The 24,772-nt window shown below is 37.2% G+C and overlaps 3 protein-coding genes across 3 annotated transcripts; 1 reads left to right on the top strand and 2 right to left on the bottom strand.

The window, feature by feature from the left end:
* On the bottom strand, positions 1–3,527 carry LOC128372851 (uncharacterized). Its single transcript, XM_053333036.1, has 5 exons — positions 3,470–3,527; positions 3,042–3,377; positions 2,581–2,625; positions 644–952; positions 1–524 (listed from the first exon to the last, which is right to left on the bottom strand). Exons 1-5 carry the CDS (start codon positions 3,510–3,512, stop codon positions 247–249), a joined length of 1,011 nt encoding a protein of 336 aa, XP_053189011.1. The 5' UTR covers positions 3,513–3,527; the 3' UTR covers positions 1–246.
* A 5,389-nt stretch (positions 3,528–8,916) lies between these two features.
* Positions 8,917–11,881, top strand: LOC128373249 (uncharacterized). The gene is made up of 4 exons (XM_053333540.1): positions 8,917–8,972; positions 9,065–9,388; positions 9,817–9,861; positions 11,490–11,881. The coding sequence occupies exons 1-4, from the start codon at positions 8,930–8,932 to the stop codon at positions 11,879–11,881; spliced, it is 804 nt and encodes a 267-aa protein (XP_053189515.1). The 5' UTR covers positions 8,917–8,929.
* Positions 11,882–19,577: 7,696 nt separating this feature from the next.
* On the bottom strand, positions 19,578–23,889 carry LOC128372588 (immunoglobulin kappa light chain-like). Its single transcript, XM_053332685.1, has 5 exons — positions 23,834–23,889; positions 23,420–23,741; positions 22,945–22,982; positions 19,988–20,296; positions 19,578–19,877 (listed from the first exon to the last, which is right to left on the bottom strand). Exons 1-5 carry the CDS (start codon positions 23,874–23,876, stop codon positions 19,594–19,596), a joined length of 996 nt encoding a protein of 331 aa, XP_053188660.1. The 5' UTR covers positions 23,877–23,889; the 3' UTR covers positions 19,578–19,593.
* Positions 23,890–24,772: the final 883 nt, after the last annotated feature.

A 24,772-nucleotide genomic window follows, 5' to 3' on the forward strand; every position in this document is an offset into this window, starting at 1 on the left:
CTGCTGGGCAGGTAGTGTACAGTGGCTTTATCAGGAAACAGCTGCTGCTGCTGCTGCTGGAAACACTGAGACTGAACCAGACAGGAAATGTGCTGCAAAACCACAACTAGCAGCTAAAAGAGGCTCAAAAGCTCATTTAGTCATTAGATTCTTTCTTTATATAAAACTATTGATTAGTGCAGCTTTAAGATAGACTCCCTAAACTTGTTGTATCACCCTCAAAGCCTAAAATGTAGTCTAGCTCCCCTAAAAGGTATTATTAGTCAGCCTGTGCAGTGAAAGCTCTCTCAGTGGGACTTGTTGTGCTGTGGGACACTCTAACAGAATCAGGGAGTGTATGTTTAAATCCTTCAATGATGAGCAGAAAGTGAACAGACTGATATGCAGCCCTAACTGCAGCAGGACATTGGAGCTGTCAGAGCATGCAGAGAGGCAGCAGGTGATCTTACAGTCAGCTTGCTGCAGAGCTGGCAGGTCTGCTGGCTCTCTCTCTGGAGGACAGGAGGCTGCTGGAGCTGGAACCTCTGAAACAGAAAAGGAGTCAAATGTTTGGAGTTGCAGTGCTCTGCTCCTCTGCTCTCTCTGACAGCGTCTCCAGATGAAGCTGAATCACTGCTGAACACAGTCACCAAGCCTTCATTACCTTGTTCTGTTTGGGTCGTCACTGTCTCCCTCTCGTGCTTGACGTGGCAGCTGTATTTATATGTGCTGTCCTCTTGCTGATGGAGCAGCAGGATGGAGGCGCTGCGTCCCGGCTCTCTGAGCTCCAGCTGCTCTCCCTCAGCAGAGGTCACATTCTCCAGCGGGCCGTTCTTCTTCTGTCTTTTCCAGGAGAACCGGACCAGAGGAGGAGACATGGCTGAGGCCAGACACAGCAGGGAGCTCTTCCCCTCCAGGTGGGCTCTGGATGCTGCTGGGTACACGCTCACCACGGGCTTCACTACCTGCTCATCTGAAGTTTGACAGCAGCAACAAGCAGCACAGACACACATTCACACAGTCAACAGCAGCTTACAGCACTGCACTGCATTCAGTCTGATCCTGGAAACTACATGATCACTAAACTACTCATCAATACACCACAAACATCATCTACTGGACACTGGATCAATAATCATATCAGACTAAAGCATCATGGAAGCTCATCATATGTCATATAGAAAGATTCAAACACAATGTACCACTCTTTATCAATATTTACCACTACATTAATTACTAATATAATAACATTTGTAAAACTGAACATATATCATGACATAACAGCCTCATATAAAATACATTTGTTCATGATTATAGTGTTTTATATAAAATATATTTACAACCATATAGTTTAATAAATTCAAAGCAAATCAATTTATCAATAGTTTTATTTATTTTCATGACTTTTATCTTTTATTAAAAACAATTGCTACATCGTGTTTAATGTGTAAAAAACATGTTTCTCTTTAAAATAGATTTTTTTTCCATTTGTTAAAATAAATGATTGGAAATTATATATAAAATAAGTTTTCTAATAATTATAGTGTTTTATATAAAATATAATTACCACTATATGCTTTATTCAATTAAAACAGAATCAATATATTAAAAGTTATATTTTTCATCATGAAACATTTTTAAGTTTGATATAAAACACAATCACCTCAACATGTAGAAATATGTCAAATATAATATAATGCAACATAATATAATATGATGACATTTGTCTTTGTAAAATTAAAAGCATAGTTTTATTACTTGGTTAAAATATATTATATTCATATTACATTTGTAAATGATTATAAGGTTTTATATGAAGTATATTTACCACCATATACTTTAATCTAATCAGTCACACAATTCATCAATAGTTTTAAATATTTCAGCTTTTATATAAAATATAATTAACACATGTTCAGATTTATCAAATAAATATAAGAATAATATATTTCAAATTACAATAAGTATGTTTTCTTATTTATTATATTTTCTATATACTCTTAAATATTCTTAACATTATATCTTTGACAGCAATTAAACACTTTAATTTTAAATGATATTTATTGTAATAACATTAATCTATTTTACCTTCATGCATTAATATATTTTCTACTAAAAACATATTTATCATCATAAAAACACAAATATCATGAGATACATTTCACCATTTACAAATATATAGTGTATATTTAACACACAATATATTTCTGACTATTTGCTTCTAAAATGACATTTAGGAACATTTATTAAATGATGTTTCACATCATATATCATCTTGTTTTTAACAAACAGCAGCTGCTGCTGAATCACTGAGATGATTAAATCCTGTTTATTTGTAACATTACTGATATCAGACTTTTTGGCTGGAAACAAACTTTGATGTGATGCATAAATAAAGAATAACTTGTGGTGTGCAGTGAGATTTGAAGCTCTTTTCAGGAGTTATTGATTAGTTTGATGTAAGAATGGCTGCATGAAGACTTCTCTACTAAATATGACAAAACTAACATGTAAAGCCTGAAGCAGCAGAAACTAAAACTACAAACACATTTTCAACTTGTTCAATAAAACAACTGAAGGAAAATCAAAGTTTAGACTTACCTACAAACAGTTTAGTTCCAGAGCCAAAGATGAAGTAGTACTCTCCTGACACACAGTGAAAAAGCGTCGTACAAAAACCTGTCTGCTGTTGAGTGTCAGCTGAGGTGAAATAATCCACATTTTTAAGCAGAATCATATTTCATCTCCATGATGTGTTTGTCTAATGTTCATATCAACATGACTGTCTCTTCTTTTATGTGATTTTAGCCACATTAGCAGTGTGACTATATGGATACTAATGTCAGTCAGCTGGTCGGTCCTCCACTTAAGTGCAGATGGATTGGATTTGATTCTGGATCAAAGGACGGATGGATTGTAATTAAATGTTGTTCAGACGTTCACGGTCCCCAGAGGATTCAATTATTGATTTGACCTGGGCTGTGGTTTACTGCTCTCTTCCTGTCACAAGCACTGTTTGACATCTGGAGGTTTTTGTACAGGCTACAGGGATCATTTCTCACTGTGGGACTCTTCATACCAACAGGAGCAGTAGTAGGTGGCTGAATGTGAGAGTTGAACTGTCTGGATCTGCAACTCATAGTTGTTCTCTTTCTGTTCAGCTGAGAAATCATCTTTCTGAGGATGATTGAAATAATCTTTACCTACTGTACCACCACTACTCATGTCAATGCCCAGAATCCTTGTGAATGTTTCTGTGTCTTTCTTCTGGTACCAGTATACTTCATAACGACTGTCACACTGCTCAGTTCCTCGACAGCTGAAGGAGACATTTTCACCAGCTCTCCTGGTCAATGTTAAATCGTCCTGAATCAGCTGTGCTGCCATGGCAACCAGCGCTGTAGAGAAACAGACACACAGATGAAGGTCAGTGTGACAGTGTTTGTTAAAGGTTGAGTTTGTGGGCTCCTGATTGGCTGGAAACACTCACCTGAACACAGACAGCACAGAGCAGCAGCTGGGAGGAAAAGCATTTTGTGAAGTGGTGTTTCCTCTGGTGAACCTGGGGAGAAGTGGCGCTCTGATGCAGCTGAGGCCAAACAAGGACGAGCTGTGAGATCAGACGAGGGCCACGTGGTTTCTAACAGGTCCTCAAACCTCCCATCAGCCCCTGCAGCGGACACATAAGGCTGCTGCTGCTGCTATGTGGTTTTCCTCTGAGTGGAAAAATAGTCTAGTGTTAATTATTTTAATAATATTTTTCAACTATAATTTTGATATGGCAAAATCTATAATAAGATAAAGTGCATCCTGTTCTTAAATCAAAGTTTGGCATCAATAACAACCTGCAGCAGTCTACACGTTCAGCTGTTTCCAAAAGTAACTCTGCCTCTTTTTATTATATAATATTTATAAAATACTTTACTCATTAATGTATTTCAGACATTTTATGACACTTTAAACCTATAGTTTAAATCTCGTTCTCCACTTTATATTACATTACCTCTATCTGCTGTGTGCTGCTGCTGTCAGTAATAAAACCCAGAGTCATATATTTGTTATAGTTATTATTCTTAGTGGACGGCCTTTTACAGATCTCTGATCAGAGGTGGCAAATGTACTCACCTTCTGTATACTAGTAGAAGTACAGATGGCTACTTGTATTTAAAAAAAGTGGTAAAAGTAGAAGTACTCATTCAATTAATTAAAGTGTTAATCTCTCCTCACTGACTCACTCACTGTCACAGATGTTATAATGGAGCTGCGTAAACTGTGCACAGCATGTGTTCATATGATAGGAGTCTTCCTGCTGCTGTCATATTCCTACTCTGTCTGCACATTGTTGGACTTTCCTTCCAGTAGCACATTTAGATATGAGCAGTCACCCAGGGGGGCATCTTACCGGGGGACACGGAGCAAACACAACAAAAGAAAACTAACATGGTTTCTATCATTTAATTACACGTCATGTCTTCTTTTTATAAACAAAGTAACAAACCTGTTTAACAATGTAAGGAGTAGAAAGTACAGATATCTGTGTTCAAATGTCAGGAGGGAAAGTCAAAAGTTGTAGGAAAAAATACTCAAGTAAAGTACAGATACCTGAAATATCTACTTAAGTACAGTAACCAAGTACAAATACTTCATTACTTCTCACCTCCGCCTATGATCATATTCAGATCCAACCTCTCTCTGCATTTTACTGGTGAATAGGACACAGTGTATAAGATGTACCCCATGTCCATGGTGACAACATGGCCCCTGTTGTGGAGTTGTCCATACTCTCTCTATAGACGGCTCTGATAAAACCTTCACACTGCTGCCATCTGGTGGCTGCAACAACACAGTGCTTCTACTACTACTAGTCTCTTCATAGTTTTGTTTTCATGGCCCCAAATGTGTATAAAGAGTATAAATGTGTAAGTATGTATCATGTGTACAGTAAAACTAAGAGTTGACCCATAGAGTTGATGTTAATTCTTTTTAGTTGCAGAGTTTTCAGATGTTTTATAAGGTCATCGTTGGACTCTGGGTGCAATTGTAACCCATGGTTACCAAAACACTGAAATTAGATAAATTAGATAAAATAGATTACTTGATTGAGAATAGGTGAATTTATGTGGACATGATTTAAATAATAAATTAATACAATTAAAAAATAAACCGTATTTTAACCGTAATAATATAATAAAAGTTAAACCAGTTCATTGACTATAAAAGAGCAGCACCCAGACTGATAGAGATGAACCCAGAATCATCAAACCCCTAGAAAAGGAAATAAAACCTCGAGCTGTCACAATTCTGCTGCTCTATGCCGAAGAAAGTCTTGGCGAGTTGTTAACTGCAATTTGTTTTCATATCAATATAACTTTATTAACCGGTAGAGTCAGTGAGTTAAACAAAAACGTTAGCGCTTTGTTAGCATTAGCAGCCGTTAGCAACCGCTAACGTTAGCGACCGTTAGCAGCGTTGGTGCTAACAGCGCTAGTGTTATTGTAATGTTTGTTAACAGTTAGCAGTAACACACATTGAGTCAATAAAGACCATGAAATATTTAGTCAGTGTTCAACCACCACAGTAGTTTGTTCAGTTTAGTTTAACAGCATTTTACTTTGTCATGTTGGTAATGTTATTTGTGTTCAGAGGGTAAGAGTGAGAGTATTTCTAGGATAAAGGCAGTTAGCTGGCCAAGTTAAAAATGTAGGGTGGAAAGCTTTATTGTATTTCCCAGCCAGCAGATATAAAGGTTACAGGCTGCCTAAGTCATTCAGTGAATACAGTTAAAAGGTGTAATGTGATGATTTTAACAAAGGCTTTGTTCACACTGTGACTGCTGCTGGGTTTTATTTCAGTGGAGAAATTCTTCATCAATATCTCAGGGAAACTAAATGTAAAAAGAAAAATCATAAAAGCTGATGAATGATAACATGCTATCACATAACATTAACACACTGTGAAGATTAATCATAGTGTGGTAAGATTATAGATCATAATTCAAGAGCAACAGCTACAGGTTGATTTGCAAGTTAACATTTTTAATTCATGTTTAAAAAGAAGTTTAAACAACACAACACAGCACAGTTAGTCCCAACCTGAAAAACATATCAATTCAAACTTTGATTAGAAATTGTTGGGCAAACTGTGTGCTTGTTCTGGCTGCTTTCATATTGTCAGATTATGAGCCTGTTTTGGGGTTTTGGTTTATTAAAGGCCTTTTCATTCAACCTGTCTGTGTTAGTGTTTGCATTACATTGATTATGTTGCTTTTGTTTCACCTTCATTAACTACGTGTGGGTGTGTTTGTTCATGCTTGTGTGTGACATACATCTTACTTAATGTTTGAGTATGGCGCATGTCTGGTTTGTTTCATATTTCAACAGATTATTTTATAAGTATTTACAAGGGAGCCCAAACCGTCCATCCACCACATCCCAACCTCTCTCTGCTACTGAAAGGACTCCAAGTGCTCTGTCTACCTCATCTATAACTCTTTCTGCTGCTGAAGAGGCCCTCAGCTGCTCATTTACCTCCACCCAATCTGACTGCTGCTGTTTTGGAAGTTATTTCTTGTTGTTGTTGTTGTAAACATAATTGTGTTTATCATTAATGTGGGGAATCCAATCTAATATCTCACCCAGGGCGACCTTCACTCCTCACACACTTCCCAGACACACACACACCAGTTTAGAGCAGTGACTCTGGACATTTGGATTCAGCCACAGGAATGAATGGGGCACCATCTTTGAAGGCGGTATCCACTTCTCCTTAATAAATCCATGCTAGGCACCCTCACTGCATCACTGGACTTTCTCCTTTCAAATGAATGAGGGAGTTGAGTTTTTCACACAGGGCTGTCTGAACACAGCCTATAAGACCCTTTGAAATAAAAACACAGTGTATTGTGTGATTGGCTGTAATTACCATACAAAATAAGGAAGCAGGTACACCGTCATGTCTTACCTGCCAAGATAAGCAGCAGATGTTTGAGAGCATGTTTTAACTGATTTCATCATTCACACTAAATTGATGAGTGATTACAGTTTCCTGCCTGTTACTCCTCCTTTCTCAGTCACCTCTCCTGACCTCTGTGTGTGTGTGTCTGTCCTCTCTCCTCTTCTACAGTACATCCCTCTAAGTCTTTACCTTTCTGCTTCCTGCTTTGATTTAGACCTCACCTGTTTCCACCGATTTCCACTTTTCTCTACATGTGGTGTCTTTGCTTTCTAAGCACATCACACACTCTTTATCCCTCAGTAGTAGGTGAACACACTCCAGTCTCAGAGCAGTTTGTAAAATATTCATGAACTTTAATCTATTGAGTCGTGTTAGTGATGGGAACACCGGCTCTTTTGAGTGAGTCACATCATTTGGCTCTTTCAGCTCCCCAACAGCTCTTCATTTATTACGACTACTGACTTTTATAATTCACTTATGATTGGTATGTGTGCACGTATATCACATAAGTTATTCAGTGTAATTATGCTTGACTTCATAATTTCCAGATTAGCATTATTTTACATTATGTTTAGTATAAAAAGCATTAATATAAAACACCAAACATGTATTACAAGTGTATTTAACAATTTATTTATATATAAATGTTGTAAATTAGATTGAAAATTAAAAAACTATCCAAAATAAATACCATTCCTATCACAATTCAACCAAAATTAGATAAAGGTTCAATAAGAGGATCAATACTTATTATAATAGGGAGACATTTCACCCAGAGTCCAACGATGACCTTACAAAACATCTGAAAACTCTGCAACTAAAAAGAATCACACATCAACTCTATGGGTCAACTCTCAGTTTAACTGTTCACATGATACATACATACACATATATAAGACATTTATACTCTTTATACACATTTGGGGCCATGAAAACAAAACTATGAAGAGACTAGTAGTAGTAGAAGCAATGTGTTGTTGCAGCCACCAGATGGCAGCAGTGTAAAGGTTTTATTACTGACAGCAGCAGCACACAGCAGATAGAGGTAATGTGATATAAAGTGTAGAATGAGATGTAAACTATAGGTTTAAAGTGTCATAAAACATGTAAACAACAATAATAATATATCATATAATGTAAATGTAAAATGTAAATGTACTTTATTTATACAGCCCTTTACAACAGTCCTTTCGGTGTACCAAAGTATTTTACAGCAGGTAATAAATAAAGAGAGGAATAAGTTAAAACAATTAAAAACAATAGAATAACAGTGAAAGCAATAAAATACAACAAAATCAAATAAGATAAAATAAGATAGAAGTGTCATACTACTGGGTATTAAAAGCCATCCTAAAAAAGTAGGTTTTTAGCCTGGACTTGAAGAGGCTCAGGTCATCTCGGCGGGGAGCTTATTCCAGAGCCTGGGGGCAGCAACAGAAAAGGCTCGGTCACCCCAGGGTTTGTACTTTGACCTGCAAGAGTTGATTTGTTGACCTCAGAGCTCTACCAGGATTACGAACAGTTAAAAGCTCAGATAAATACGATGGGGTGAGGCCGTTAAGAGCGTTAAAAACAAACATTAAAAGTTTAAAATCAATTCTATAAAGGACAGGAAGCCAATGGAGGGAGTGTAAAGTATATTATAAATATTATATAATAAAAAGAGGCAGAGTTACTTTTGAAAACAGCTGTGCATGTAGACTGCTGCAGGTTGTTATTTATGCCAAACTTTGATTTAATGAACATGATTAAATATTTATTTATTCGAAAACAGGCTGAATTTTCTCTTATTGTAGATTTTGCAATATGAAAAACTCAGCGGAAAACCACACAGCAGCAGCCTTATGTGTCCGCTGCAGGGGCTGATGGGAGGTTTGAGGACCTGTTAGAAACCACGTGGCCCTCGTCTGATCTCACAGCTCGTCCTTGTTTGGCCTCAGCTGCATCAGAGCGCCACTTCTCCCCAGGTTCACCAGAGGAAACACCACTTCACAAAATGCTTTTCCTCCCAGCTGCTGCTCTGTGCTGTCTGTGTTCAGGTGAGTGTTTCCAGCCAATCAGGAGCCCACAAACTCAACCTTTAACAAACACTGTCACACTGACCTTCATCTGTGTGTCTGTTTCTCTACAGCGCTGGTTGCCATGGCAGCACAGCTGATTCAGGATGATTTAACATTGACCAGGAAAGCTGGTGTAAATGTTTCCTTCAGCTGTCGAGGAACTGAGCAGTGTGACAGTAGTTATGAAGTATACTGGTACCAGAAGAAAGACACAGAAACATTCACAGGGATTCTGGGCATTAGAATCAGTGATGGTGGTACAGTAGGTAAAGGTTATTTCAATCATCCTCAGAAAGATGATTTCTCAGCTGCAAAGAATCAGACCATCTATGAGTTGCAGATCCAGACAGTTCAAGTTTCACATTCAGCCACCTACTACTGCTCCTGTTATAAACGTGGGTCCCACAGTGAGAAATGATCCCTGCAGCCTGTACAAAAACCTCCAGATGTCAAACAGTGCTTGTGACAGGAAGAGAGCAGTAAACCACAGCCCAGGTCAAATCAATAATTGAATCCTCTGGGGACCGTGAACGTCTGAACAACATTTAATTACAATCCATCCGTCCTTTGATCCAGAATCAGATCCAATCCATCTGCACTTAAGTGGAGGACCGAACAGCTGACTGACATTAGTATCCATATAGTCACACTGCTAATGTGGCTAAAATCAAATAAAAGAAGAGACGGTCATGTTGATATGAACATTAGACAAACACATTATGGAGATGAAATATGATTCTGCTTAAAAATGTGGATTATTTCACCTCAGCTGACACTCAACAGCAGACAGGTTTTTGTACGACGCTTTTTCACTGTGTGTCAGGAAACTACTACCTCATCTTTGTCTCTGGAACTAAACTGTTTGTAGGTAAGTCTAAACTTTCATTTTCCTTCAGTTGTTTTATTGAACAAGTTGAAAATGTGTTTGTAGTTTTAGTTTCTGCTGCTTCAGGCTTTACATGTTAGTTTTGTCATATTTAGTAGAGAATTCTTCATGCAGCCATTCTTACATCAAACTAATCAATAACTCCTGAAAAGAGCTTCAAATCTCACTGCACACCACAAGTTATTCTTTATTTATGCATCACATCAAAGTTTGTTTCCAGCCAAAAAGTCTGATATCAGTAATGTTACAAATAAACAGGATTTAATCATCTCAGTGATTCAGCAGCAGCTGCTGTTTGTTAAAAACAAGATGATATATGATGTGAAACATCATTTAATAAATGTTCCTAAATGTCATTTTAGAAGCAAATAGTCAGAAATATATTGTGTGTTAAATATACACTATATATTTGTAAATGGTCAAATGTATCTCATGATAATTGTGTTTTTATGATGATAAATATGTTTTTAGTAGAAAATATATTAATGCATGAAGGTAAAATAGATGAATGTTATTACAATAAATATAATTTAAAATTAAAGTGTTTAATTGATGTCAAAGATATAATGTTAAGAATATTTAAGAGTATGTAGAAAATATAATAAATAAGAAAACATACTTAATGTAATTTAAAATATATTATTCTTATATTTATTTGATACATCTGAACATGTGTTAATTATATTTTATATAAAAGCTGAAATATTTAAAACTATTGATGAATTGTGTGACTGATTAGATTAAAGTATATGGTGGTAAATATACTTCATATAAAACATTATAATCATTTACAAATGTAATATGAATATAATATATTTTAACCAAGTAATAAAACTATACTTTTAATTTTACAAAGACAAATGTCATCATATTATATTATGTTGCATTATATTATATTTGACATATTTCTACATGTTGAGGTGATTGTGTTTTATATCAAACTTAAAAATGTTTCATGATGAAAAATATAACTTTTAATATATTGATTCTGTTTTAATTGAATAAAGCATATAGTGGTAATTATATTTTATATAAAACACTATAATTATTAGAAAATGTATTTTATATGTAATTTCCAATCATTTATTTTAACAAATGAAAAAAAAATCTATTTTAAAGAGAAAAATGTTTTTTACACATTAAACATGATGTAGCAATTGTTTTTAATAAAAGATAAAAGTCATGAAAATAAATTAAATTATTGATAAATTGATTTGCTTTGAATTCATTAAACTATATGGTTGTAAATATATTTTATATAAAACACTATAATCATGAACAAATGTATTTTCTATGAGGCTGTTATGTCATGATATATGTTCAGTTTTACAAATGTTATTATATTAGTAATTAATGTTGTGGTAAATATTGATAAAGAGTGGTACATTGTGTTTGAATCTTTCTATATGACATATGATGAGCTTCCATGATGCTTTAGTCTGATATGATTATTGATCCAGTGTCCAGTAGATGATGTTTGTGGTGTATTGATGAGTAGTTTAGTGATCATGTAGTTTCCAGGATCAGACTGAATGCAGTGCAGTGCTGTAAGCTGCTGTTGACTGTGTGAATGTGTGTCTGTGCTGCTTGTTGCTGCTGTCAAACTTCAGATGAGCAGGTAGTGAAGCCCGTGGTGAGCGTGTACCCAGCAGCATCCAGAGCCCACCTGGAGGGGAAGAGCTCCCTGCTGTGTCTGGCCTCAGCCATGTCTCCTCCTCTGGTCCAGTTCTCCTGGAAAAGACAGAAGAAGAACGGCCCGCTGGAGGAGCTGACCTCTGCTGAGGAGCAGCTGGAGCTCAGAGAGCCGGGACGCAGCGCCTCCATCCTGCTGCTCCATCAGCAAGGGGACAGCACATATAAATACCGCTGCTACGTCGAGCACGAGTCTGGCACAGTGACGGCCCAAACAGAACAAGGTAATGAAGGCTTGGTGACTGTGTTCAGCAGTGATTCAGCTTCATCTGGAGACGCTGTCAGAGAGAGCAGAGGAGCAGAGCGCTGACATTTCTCACTGCAACTCCAAACATTTGACTCCTTTTCTGTTTCAGAGGTTCCAGCTCCAGCAGCCTCCTGTCCTCCAGAGAGAGAGCCAGCAGACCTGCCAGCTCTGCAGCAAGCTGACTGTAAGATCACCTGCTGCCTCTCTGCATGCTCTGACAGCTCCAATGTCCTGCTGCAGTTAGGGCTTCATATCAGTCTGTTCACTTTCTGCTCATCATTGAAGGATTTAAACATACACTCCCTGATTCTGTTAGAGTGTCCCACAGCACAACAAGTCCCACTGAGAGAGCTTTCACTGCACAGGCTGACTAGTAACACCTTTTGGAGGAGCTAGACTACATTTTAGGCTTTGAGGGTGATACAACAAGTTTAGGGAGTCTATCTTAAAGCTGCACTAATCAATAGTTTTATATAGAGAAAGAATCTAATGACTAAATGAGCTTTTGAGCCTCTTTTAGCTGCTAGTTGTGGTTTCGCAGCACATTTCCTGTCTGGTTCAGTCTCAGTGTTTCCAGCAGCAGCAGCTGTTTCCTGATAAAGCCACTGTACACTACCTGCCCAGCAGCAAACAGTACACACACCATAATATATCAGAGATTAGTTTGTTAGCTTGTTGTGGAATTATTCTTCATCCAAGTGGGAAAAACTTCACATCTATGGTAACCTGTGTGTTTTATACTTGAGTGATTTGAATTGTTATAAATTGTAGTTTATTAGTTGTGGATTCAAAAGTTATTTGAAGTCAAAAACAGGAAGTCAAATCCTGTTGAGGGCCCCTAAAAAGCTGGGTCTGGCCCTGACTTGTTGTATTTAATAAGGGCCTTTGAGCTGTCAGTCAAACTGTAGTGGACCCCTGTCTTCATGTAAAGCTGCTCGTCCCGTGTGGAAAAGTCCAAGTTATAGTGAAGAAAATGTGATGATATTGTGATGAAATGTCCACAGTTGAACAGACCTGTGTGTGTGTGTGTGTGTGTGTGTGTGTGTGTGTGTGTGTGTGTGTGTGTGTGTGTCAGTGCTCTTCCAGTCTCAGTGCAGGGTGCTGCTGCTCTGTGTGCTGTACACAGTGCTGATAGTGAAGAGTCTGGTGTACTGCTGTGGACTCTCTCTGCTGATGATCCTCAGAAACTAGGGACCGTCCACCAACTGCACACATGCTGACTGACTGTTTCCTGCTCGCCTTTTCTCACCATCACATCTCATCAATTCATCTCATTCATCACTTTGATCAGTCTTCACAAATGTCACTTATGACGTTGTGTTGTGCTTGTTTTTACGTTTTCTCTCTTCGTGCACAAGTTAGATACAGTTGTGCTAAATATATAAATACATATATACACATTTATATTTACCTTAACAGTTACTTCTTCAGCTCAGATTGTTTTATTCCTGCTTTAAACTTTGACATGTGTACAGAAAATAAAAGCAAATACAGAAAATATAACTTAGTTTTTAGTTCTATACAAGCCTTTATTATGTTTATTGTTTTGTGTTTAATGTATTCTGCAACGTTACATTTTCTCTTTTTCATTCATAATTATGATATTCTCAATAAACTGTAACATCACAGTGTTTGTGTTTGATGAAGTTATTTGTTTGAGTTGATTTTTCTTCTAAATGTGTCTCTGTATTGATTTTGATGTGATATGACCCCCAAAAATATAGAGAATATTTACAAATAAAGTCTCAACAGTTACTGATTATATAACTTCATTTCAGTCTTATGATGCTCTCGTTCATTTCCAATATAGAGTCACTTCTGAATGTACAATGAAGAAATATATCAAATAAATCACTAAAATACTGATTAGCTCTTGTAGTTTTATCCAGACTAAATAGTTTGGTGCATTTACGCTTAAAACATTTATAATTAAATGAAATGTACTTAGATTTATACAGCAGACATTATCTACCAACAATCCCATCTCCCTTTCTGCCTCCGACATGTAAAAGATTATATAAACAACACAGGCATAAGCGTTGACAACATATTGTACGTCTGAATTTACCTTCCACCATTTTAATAGGGGTTTATCAAAATTTCATTAACTTGCTTTTTTTAAATATTATATGTGTTTTTACAGCTATATATATTTATATACAGCCTCAAATGTAACTTGACCAATCCCTGCACATCAATCAAACTTTCACCAATATCATAGCTGCTGTTCTCATCTGACTGTCATCATGAACAAAACAGTTTATATTATTTTGCTTTTTTCCTCGCCTATAAGCATGTTGATGTATAATATGAACATTAAACTGTTATATCAGGATAACTTCATAAAGTATGTAAATATGAGAAATGAAGAGTTCAGCATTTTATTAATATTTTCATTTTTTAAATGTTATATAATCTTCAACATAATTCATTTTATTTTAATTTTTTTCTACTTCTGAATGTACAATGAAGAAATATATAAAATAAATCACTAAAATACTGATTAGCTCTTCTAGTTTTATCCAGACTAAATAGTTTGGTGCATTTACATTTAAAACATTTATAATGAAACTAAATGTATTTAGATTTATACAGCAGACATAAATACAAAAGTCATTCAGTGTATAAAATGACTTGTTTGTCTCAGTGGTTTCTATTTCTGTGTCATTATGGTTTGTGTTCTGCTGTTCTGATTGATGATAACAAACATGGGAGGTTGTTTTATTTGAAACTTTGCACAGAGACAGTGTCGTGGTAAAAACTGCAATTTAGAAGAAGTTGAAAGATTTCAGAAACACCACAAATAAAAAAATCAGTTTGTTTTATTAGCAAAATCAACTTCATATAAAACTGATGATAAAACAAACAGCAACAAGAAAGTAATACAACTATTAATGATACAAATCCATTGTACTGGTCTCCCTGCGTGTTATGTGCTTCGTGTACGTTATCACAGTTTAACAGTCAGCCAAACTCAGGTATAACACTTGAGCCAGGATCAGAGCGTCTTGCTCCCTTTATTTCCTTATTTTCTGTTGAAATACCACGAGTGACCTGCAAATAAAAGACAATACAAAACCTTAGCGACACGCTGTAAAGAAAACTAATAAACAGTAATGATATTTAAAGAATAGATAAAAAACTACACGGCACAAATGAGCCGTTTACCTTAACAGTAGGCTGATACACATCGTTGCTAATTTTTACAATACTAAATTTAACATTACATATTATATTATATATTACATCAAATGATCAAACTTACAGCCATTGCTTTCGTGAGTATGAGAAAAAAAGACTCAAAGTGACCAGCCATCTTTCTTACTGCTGGTTGCAACGTTACTGCAAGAATAAACCGTTCTCTATCGTGTCAAGACGATCTCTCCACCTTACATATTCCATATGTACGGGGACTGACCCCACAGGGGCAGCTGTTGTGGATTACTCTTTAATACACATCACCTGTGGTGGCCACACTGATTAGCAACCTGGGGCTATATAAGCACCACACCTGTGGCCACTCTGATTTCTTGATTTCCACTGCAAGCAGTTGTATGTGATTCTCTTGAGAAGCAAAAGAGTAGCGTGTGTTAGCCGGATTGTGTGCACAGTATCCACTTACTCTGAGTTTGTCTGTAAAAACAAAAAAAACATAAAAACAAAAACAAAAAAAACACTCCTCCACGGGTTGTACTTGACTTCCGTGTCAGTGTATGATCAGGTGATTAGTGCCACCAGTGCAGGCATACTTCAGTGCATGTGTATAGCGGGAGAATGGCTAGTCCAGTGGGGCACACCTGTTTGAACTGTAGTGTAAGGATGCCCATGGAGGATGGTCATGGCCAGCCAGGCCCCCACATTCTGCATAAATTGTCGTCCAGCCACTCTCACTGTGACTACAAAACGGCCAAGAAGGGTGGCTTTGCGTGACCCAGTGGCACAATCACTTCATCCCTCTGGAGGGGGTGTCAGGGCATGAGTGGGAGGCCCCCTCCTGCAGCTACGGTTGGAGCCTTGCCTACTGTTCAGAACACTGCCCCCACCTGGCAAGGGCAGGAAGAGCTTCACCTGGTCTCCCCCATGTCAGATGTGTCTTATGAAGGGGACATTTACATCTTGGGCATTGACCCTAAGGACGAAGCCCTCCTCCCTGTTCAAGGGGGTGGAGTCTCAGCATTTAGTGGGCGAGCAGGACATTACCTCTCCTCTCTATCACCAGCTTCTTGCTCGGGCCGCGATAGCATTGGTGGTTGACATGCCAGCGGACCAAGGACAGAGGGCCTCCCGGTTTGATGACGTGACTCCAACTCAGTCACAGTCTTTTTTAATGCCACTACTTCCTGACATGGAGGATCTGGTATTGAAACAGTTTGCTACGCCGTCTGAAGCCCATCGTTGGTCAGGTCTGTGCAGAAGGCTGGCAGGTGTGCATGGTCGAGAGAGGATTGGCTGTGGACCTCCTCCTCCCATGGATCAGGCTTTGGGGCCCTTGATGTCCCCCACTAAGTCAGTCTTGGGGACACAGAGTTGCCCGAGCAGAGCCAGAGCTATTCTTGCCTTGTACCAACGCCAGCTGGCCGGCCGGTTAGTGGGAGACTCCGGCATAATTGCAGAGGTGCAACAGGTGTCATCTATTTTGGCCAAGTTGATGAAGGAGCAGGCGGTGGCGACCTGTTGGGCCCCGGCCTTGCGCTGTATGGTGAAACGCCATCTCTGGCTGTCTCAGTCACGGTTACAGAGGGAAGACCGAGCCCGTCTACTCAGGCTGCCTGTGGTCTCATCTGCTATGTTTGGACCAGATGCCAAGGCGATGCTTCAGCAGGCTCAAGAATCCACCAATTTAAATTGGGTTATTAGTATGAAAATGGATTTGTGCTTTTTTTTTATAATGCTTCTACTTTCTTTTCCATGAGTCACAGTACAGACTGTGGGGGCTGAGCAGACTGCAGGAGTTTGAATGTCTTCCTTTATTTAATCATGTCAGTTTCTCAGCTCTGAGTTTAGGATTTGAGCTGCTTCTCTCACAGATTAATAACACAAATATAAAAACCTGAGACAGGATGGTGTATGGTTGTAACCGTCATTGTATTGTGAAAGTGAAAAACCACAGTGAACAGTGTGGAGGCTGCTGAGCAGAAACCCACACGGCTCGTCTGCTGCAGGAACGGAAGTGTTGATTCACTGTCAACAGTTTTTTTTTTTTTTATGAGTCCTGATAACCACCGAGAACAGATTCACACCTGCTGCTGTACACTAATGAACTTTCCTCTATCTCATTTATGTCACTCTTTTCTCTTATCTGTACACCTTTTTTCCACTGAGCGCTCCCACCAGTTTTTAGTGACTAAATGTTCTCTTTACAGCAGGGGTGGAATATAATAAAGTACAATTGTGAGGTACTTTACATGAATATTTAAATTTTATGCTTCTTTATTCATCCACTCCACTATATTTCAGAGGGAAATATTTTACTCTCTACTTCACTGCATTCATTTCACAGCTATAGGTACTACTTACTTTTCAGATGTAGATGTTACTAGTAAATCCCATGATGTATTTTATGTTTGAAATACATTTAGATCACTTTGTAGAGTAAGTAGAGTCTTTTCAGCCACATTAAATCCCCTTTGACTTCATAATGTCAAACAATAAAACATAAAACATTTCAAGACCCACTGTATGTATGTATATGATCTATAAAACACTGTGTGGAGCCAATTTACATGATAAATACTTTACGTTTGATACTTGAAGTACATTTTGCAACTAATATTTCTGTAATTTATATATAAAACAATGACCTGTAAAGAAGTATTAACTGTAAGAGTCTGAAATGTATGTACCACATATGCACTGCTCACTTTCTGCTGTCTGTCCCTTTTTAAACTGTCATTTTATGTGTTTTAATGTGTCTTTCATCTTGTGTATTTATTGATTCCACTTTTTTTATATACTGAAGAGCTACTAAACAGATTTTCATTGTATCTATGTACAATGACAAATAAAGATCTGTCTAGGAGAAAAAACAACAGTATCTTCTGCTTTGATGTTAGCTTGATTCTACACTTTGGGTAGAAGTTGAAACTTCATTGTGCTGTCGTCTGACTGTTTGTGTTGTTTGGAGCCAGGTTGCATTAGTGTGTCATTATGTATTGTCCACTTATAGCTGCTAACAAAAGGAGGATTCAAGAAAGGACTCAGAAGCAGCACCTATTGGTTTGTGATATATATTTTACAGTAAATCATGCAACAGTCTGTCAATCATCCTGTTTATTACTTTAAAGCAAACTGAGAGCAGCTGAACTAACAAACATAACATATAGATCAGACTGAAAACTGGAATGAAGGAAAAGTGACAGAAACAAAAACAAGAACATGACAAAATACTCTTGTAAGACGTGACAGTTTTTTTATTTTCACCAAGAAATCTTTAAAAAAAATTGCTCAAAATGTTCAAATAAATGATTTACAGTTTGACTTGATCTGGTTTTAAGTTTGTTCTTCATTAAAACAGAAAATATGTTGTAAAGTGTGTTTAGTAGACAATAAAGCAAAAACCAAAGTGCAACTTCAGAAATAGAAAAAACATTAAAATAAAATGAATCATTATGTTGAACATTATATAACATTTAAAAAATGAAAATATTAATAAAATGCTGAACTCTTCCATTGCTCATATTTACATACTTTATGAAGTTATCCTGATATAACAGTTTAATGTTCATATTATACATCAACATGCTTATAGGCGAGGAAAAGAGCAAAATAATATGAACTGTTTTGTTCATGATGACAGTCAGATGAGAACAGCAGCTATGATATTGTTGAAAGTTTGATTTGATGTTCAGGGATTGGTCAAGTTACATTTGAGGCTGTATATAAATATATAGCTGTAAAAACACATATAATATTTAAAAAAAGCAATTTAATGAAGTTTTGATAAACCCCTATTTAAAATGTTGGAAGGTAAATTCAGATGTACAATATGTTGCCAACGCTTATGCCGGTGTTGTTTATATAATCTTTTACATGTTGAAGGTAGAAAGCAAGATGGGATTGTTGCTAGATAATGTCCAAGGAAAAACATAAAAGGACGGGAATGTTAGTGCAGAAGAGGGATTGAGAAGTTTAGGCAGAGCTTATCTACATAACAGATGTGTATGCTCAAGAAGATGTTTATACGTTAACAAATATGCATCTGAAAGAATGTTCCTGATAACGATTGAATTCACCCAAATCCAACAATATGTCTTTTATTTTTAAATGTTTTGTTTCTTTTGGTCAGTAGGTTGTGTCTATACAGACTAAGGCTAGTTAAGGAAGTTTTGATAAACCCCTATTAAAATGGTGGAAGGTAAATTCAGATATACGATTTTGTTGTTAACGCTTATGCCTGTGTTGTATACATAATCTTTTTACATGTTGAAGGCAGAAATGGTGATGGGATTGTTGCTAGAAAAAAGCATCAAATGACGGGAATGTCAGTGAAATGTTATGCAGTTTATCTACATGACAGATGTGTATGCTCAATATACAGATTAACAAATACGCATCTGAAGGAATGTCGTGAAAATGATTTACTTCACCCAAATGCAACGATATGTCTTTTTTATTTTTACATTTCTCTTGGTCAGAAGTTTGTCTCCACAATCAATACTTATTGTCACTAGTTTGAAAGAAAAAGCTAATGAGATCCTCACATTCCTCAAGATCAGTTGTCGTCTTTATCTTCAGGATTTAACAGTAGTGAGAGGTTAAAGCTGGAGGACAGTTAGTCAGTCAGCATGTGTGCAGTTGGTGGACGGTCCCTTGTTTCTGAGGATCATCAGCAGAGAGAGTCCACAGCAGTACACCAGACTCTTCACTATCAGCACTGTGTACAGCACACAGAGCAGCAGCACCTGGTACTGAGACGGGACAAAAGCTGCTGGAGGTGTTGGAGCTGAAGTAGCTGTCGGAGTTGGTATAGCTGTCGGAGTTGGTATAGCTGTTGGAGCTGATGTAGCTGTCGGAGTTGGTTTATCTGTCGGAGCTGGTGTTGGTGGAATAAGAGAAACCTCTGAAACAGAAAAGGAGTCAAATGTCAGCGCTCTGCTCCTCTGCTCTCTCTGACAGCGTCTCCAGATGAAGCTGAATCACTGCTGAACACAGTCACCAAGCCTTTATTACCTTGTTCTATTTTGGCCTTCAATGTGCTCCCCTCGTGCGTGACGTAGCAGCGGTATTTATATGTGCTGTCCTCTTGCTGATGGAGCAGCAGGATGGAGGCGCTGCGTCCCGGCTCTCTGAGCTCCAGCTGCTCTCTCTCAGCAGAGGTCAGCTCCTCCAGCGGGCCGTTCTTCTTCTGTCTTTTCCAGGAGAACTGGACCAGAGGAGGAGACATGGCTGAGGCCAGACACAGCAGGGAGCTCTTCCCCTCCAGGTGGGCTCTGGATGCTGCTGGGTACACGCTCACCACGGGCTTCACTACCTGCTCAACTGAAGTTTGACAGCAGCAACAAGCAGCACAGACACACATTCACACAGTCAACAGCAGCTTACAGCACTGCACTGCATTCAGTCTGATCCTGGAAACTACATGATCACTAAACTACTCATCAATACACCACAAACATCATCTACTGGACACTGGATCAATAATCATATCAGACTAAAGCATCATGGAAGCTCATCATATGTCATATAGAAATATTCAAACACAATGTACCACTCTTTATCAAATTTACCACAACATTAATTACTAATACTAGAAAATTCCAGGGAAATGTTGACTGCCACGGGGCTGCTGCCGGGACGAGTACACAATTTATTTCCAGTGTTCAAAAGTCACCCTGATCATATAACACTAAGTATCTATTACAGTCGCAGTATTAAGTACATCTTACTAGTCAATATCAAGTGTAACTGTAGATGTAAGCAGAGAGTAGCACACAGAGTACAAGGCAGTAGCAAAATGCCCCCAGAATTTGGCTTCTGACAAGGTCCCGAACAATTGCAAACTGTGAGAAAACCGCAACTCCTGTCCAACAACCGAAAACATCGTGAGAGACACAGAAGCCGGCAGATTCTGACAGTGTTTATTTTATTCGGATATTCCTTAAAATGAGCGAGGAAGCTCATTGTGAACACAGAGTGAGATACTTATTTTTTGAAAAGATGATTACATTAGGGTCAATGGGGAGCGAGACGGGTATTGCTGCCGGTCTCGGCCCCCCTGTTTAAATTTTGTGGAAACCCCGCCTGTCAACGTCACATTTTATGAATCCCAACACCTACGTCTACATTTTGACCAAAAATTATTTGTTTACTTTTCACGGTTTGGCTGTGAGCTCGAGTTAAAAATAAAAATTAAGGATATTTTTTACTGCTCCTTGCACTCAAGCTAACTGCGGCTTCCACTCTAACTTTGAAGAAAAAATTATTTCCACTCCTCGTTTGACGGCTCATAGTTTGGAAAGTTTACATGTTATGGAAAAACAGTTTGAATCACGTTTTCTACATGCACGTGCAGAGCCAGGTGAAATTTTTGGGGGTTTTCAAAACATTCCTGTTCATTTCCAATGGGAAACCTCCCGTTTTTTTTGGGAATAACTTTGGGGAAAAAGTCATAGCACCTCTTTCCCTGTATTGTCGGGGTTTTTTTAAAGCTGCGGGAGGAGTTACGAGCCGAAATTTGGCGGAAAAAGAAGAATAAGTATGGAGAAGATGAATAGATAATGTAATAATACTGGTGAGGAGTGCCTCGGAGCTAGGCACCCGTGGCACTAGTAATATTTGTAAAACTGAACATATATCATGACATAACAGCCTCATAGAAAATACATTTGGTCATGATTATAGTGTTTTATATAAAATATATTTACAACCATGTAGTTTAATAAATTCAAAGCAAATCAATTTATCAATAATTTTATTTATTTTCAAAGTGAATTTTATCTTTTATTAAAAATCAATTGCCACATCGTCTTAAATATGTAAAAAACATTTTTCTCTTATAAAATAGATTTTTTTTCCCATTAAAATAAATGATTGGAAATTACACATAAAATAAGTTTTCTAATAATTATAGTGTTTTATATCAAATATAATTACCTCTACAGTATATGCTTTATTCAATTAAAAGTGAATCAATATATTAATAGTTATATTTTTCATCCTGAAACATTTTTAAGTTTTATATAAAACACAATCACCTCAACATGTAGAAATATGTCAAATATAATATAATGCAACATAATATAATATGATGACATTTGTCTTTGTAAAATTAAAAGTATAGTTTTATTACTTGGTTAAAATATATTATATTCATATTACATTTGTAAATGATTATAATGTTTTATATGAAGTATATTTACCACCGTATACTTTAATCTAATCAGTCACACAATTCATCAATAGTTTTAAATATTTCAGCTTTTATATAAAATATAATTAACACATGTTCACATTTATCAAATAAATGAATGAATGAATTATATATTTTTATATGTTTTCTTATTTATTATATTTTCTACATACTTTTTTAAATATTCTTAACATTATATCTTTGACATCAATTAAACACTTTAATTTTAAATTTTATTTATTGTAATAACATTCATCTATTTTACCTTCATGCATTAATATATTTTCTACTAAAAACATATTTATCATCATAAAAACACAATTATCATGAGATACATTTCACCATTTACAAATATATAGTGTATATTTAACACACAATATATTTCTGACTATTTGCTTCTAAAATGACATTTAGGAACATTTATTAAATGATGTTTCACATCATATATCATCTTGTTTTTAACAAACAGCAGCTGCTGCTGAATCACTGAGATGATTAAATCCTGTTTATTTGTAACATTACTGATATCAGACTTTTTGGCTGGAAACAAACTTTGATGTGATGCATAAATAAAGAATAACTTGTGGTGTGCAGTGAGATTTGAAGCTCTTTTCAGGAGTTATTGATTAGTTTGATGTAAGAATGGCTGCATGAAGAATTCTCTACTAAATATGACAAAACTAACATGTAAAGCCTGAAGCAGCAGAAACTAAAACTACAAACACATTTTTAACTTGTTCAATAAAACAACTGAAGGAAAATCAAAGTTTAGACTTACCTACAAACAGTTTAGTTCCAGAGCCAAAGATGAGGTTCCTAGTGCTCCATCCTGACACACAGTGAAAAAGCGTCGTACAAAAACCTGTCTGCTGTTGAGTGTCAGCTGAGGTGAAATAATCCACATTTTTAAGCAGAATCATATTTCATCTCCATGATGTGTTTGTCTAATGTTCATATCAACATGACTGTCTCTTCTTTTATTTGATTTTAGCCACATTAGCAGTGTGACTATATGGATACTAATGTCAGTCAGCTGGTCGGTCCTCCACTTAAGTGCAGATGGATTGGATCTGATTCTGGATCAAAGGACGGATGGATTGTAATTAAATGTTGTTCAGACGTTCACGGTCCCCAGAGGATTCAATTATTGATTTGACCTGGGCTGTGGTTTACTGCTCTCTTCCTGTCACAAGCACTGTTTGACATCTGGAGGTTTTTGTACAGGCTGCAGGGATCATTTCTCACTGTGGGACTCAACTTTATAACAGGAGCAGTAGTAGGTGGCTGAATGTGAGAGTTGAACTGTCTGGATCTGCAACTCATAGTTGTTCTGATTCTTTGCAGCTGAGAAATCATCTTTCTGAGGATGTTTGTAATAATCTTTATCTACTGCACCACCGCTTGTGCCAATGTCCAGAATCCTTGTGAATGTTTGTGTGTCTTTCTTCTGGTACCACCATACATAAGTGCCGCCACACTGCTCAGTTCCTCGACAGCTGAAGGAGACTGTTTCACCAGTTCTCCTGGTCAATGGTAAATCATCCTGAATCAGCTGTGCTGCCATGGCAACCAGCGCTGTAGAGAAACAGACACACAGATGAAGGTCAGTGTGACAGTGTTTGTTAAAGGTTGAGTTTGTGGGCTCCTGATTGGCTGGAAACACTCACCTGAACACAGACAGCACAGAGCAGCAGCTGGGAGGAAAAGCATTTTGTGAAGTGGTGTTTCCTCTGGTGAACCTGGGGAGAAGTGGCGCTCTGATGCAGCTGAGGCCAAACAAGGACGAGCTGTGAGATCAGACGAGGGCCACGTGGTTTCTAACAGGTCCTCAAACCTCCCATCAGCCCCTGCAGCGGACACATAAGGCTGCTGCTGCTGCTGTGTGGTTTTCCTCTGAGTGAAAAAATAGTCTAGTGTTAATTATTTTAATCATATTATTCAACTATAATTTTAATATTGCAAAATCTACAATAAGAGAAAATGCTGCCTGTTTTTAAATCAAAGTTTTGTATCAATTACAACCTGCAGCAGTCTACATGTTCAGCTGTTTCCAAAAATAACTCTGCCTCTTTTTATTATATAATATTTATAAAATACTTCACTCATTAATGTTGTTCAGATGTTTTATGACACTTTAAACCTATAGTTTACGTGTCATTCTACACTTTATATCACATTACCTCTATCTGCTGTGTGCTGCTGCTGTCAGTAATAAAACCCAGAGTCGTATATTTGTTATAGTTATTGTTCTTAGTGGACGGCCTTTTACAGATCTATTAAATCTATCACATTCTGTATACTAGTAGAAGTACAGGTAGCTACTTGTATTAAAAAAGTGGTAAAAGTAGAAGTACTCATTCAAACAGGGTTTTTTTTATTGTGTTAATCTCTCCTCACTGACTCACTCACTGTCACAGATGTTATAATGGAGCTGTGTAAACTGTGCACAGCATGTGTTCATATGATAGGAGTCTTCCTGCTGCTGTCATATTCCTGCACTGTCTGCACATTATTGGACTTTCCTTCCAGTAGCACATTTAGATATGAGCAGTCACCCAGGGGGGCATCTTACCGGGGGACACGGAGCAAACACACCAAAAGAAAAC

This window comes from Scomber japonicus, chromosome 14, assembly GCF_027409825.1.
Source record: "Scomber japonicus isolate fScoJap1 chromosome 14, fScoJap1.pri, whole genome shotgun sequence".
NCBI lineage: Eukaryota > Metazoa > Chordata > Actinopteri > Scombriformes > Scombridae > Scomber > Scomber japonicus.

What these genes read in the sequence shown, in the direction of transcription:
- LOC128372588 (XM_053332685.1), bottom strand. Translation starts at nt 23,876, where the DNA reads ATGCTTTTCCTCCCAGCTGCTGCTCTGTGCTGTCTGTGTTCAG. An exon ending in TGCTCCTGTTATAAAGTTGA is followed by an intron (nt 22,983 to 23,419) that starts GTCCCACAGTGA and finishes ATGGAGCACTAG; the next exon opens with GAACCTCATCTTTGGCTCTG. An exon ending in GAAGGCCAAAATAGAACAAG is followed by an intron (nt 19,878 to 19,987) that starts GTAATAAAGGCT and finishes TTTCTGTTTCAG; the next exon opens with AGGTTTCTCTTATTCCACCA.
- LOC128373249 (XM_053333540.1), top strand. Translation starts at nt 8,930, where the DNA reads ATGCTTTTCCTCCCAGCTGCTGCTCTGTGCTGTCTGTGTTCAG. An exon ending in TCTGTGCTGTCTGTGTTCAG is followed by an intron (nt 8,973 to 9,064) that starts GTGAGTGTTTCC and finishes GTTTCTCTACAG; the next exon opens with CGCTGGTTGCCATGGCAGCA. An exon ending in TGGAACTAAACTGTTTGTAG is followed by an intron (nt 9,862 to 11,489) that starts GTAAGTCTAAAC and finishes GTCAAACTTCAG; the next exon opens with ATGAGCAGGTAGTGAAGCCC.
- LOC128372851 (XM_053333036.1), bottom strand. Translation starts at nt 3,512, where the DNA reads ATGCTTTTCCTCCCAGCTGCTGCTCTGTGCTGTCTGTGTTCAG. An exon ending in TTGGTATGAAGAGTCCCACA is followed by an intron (nt 2,626 to 3,041) that starts GTGAGAAATGAT and finishes ACTGTGTGTCAG; the next exon opens with GAGAGTACTACTTCATCTTT. An exon ending in GACGACCCAAACAGAACAAG is followed by an intron (nt 525 to 643) that starts GTAATGAAGGCT and finishes TTTCTGTTTCAG; the next exon opens with AGGTTCCAGCTCCAGCAGCC.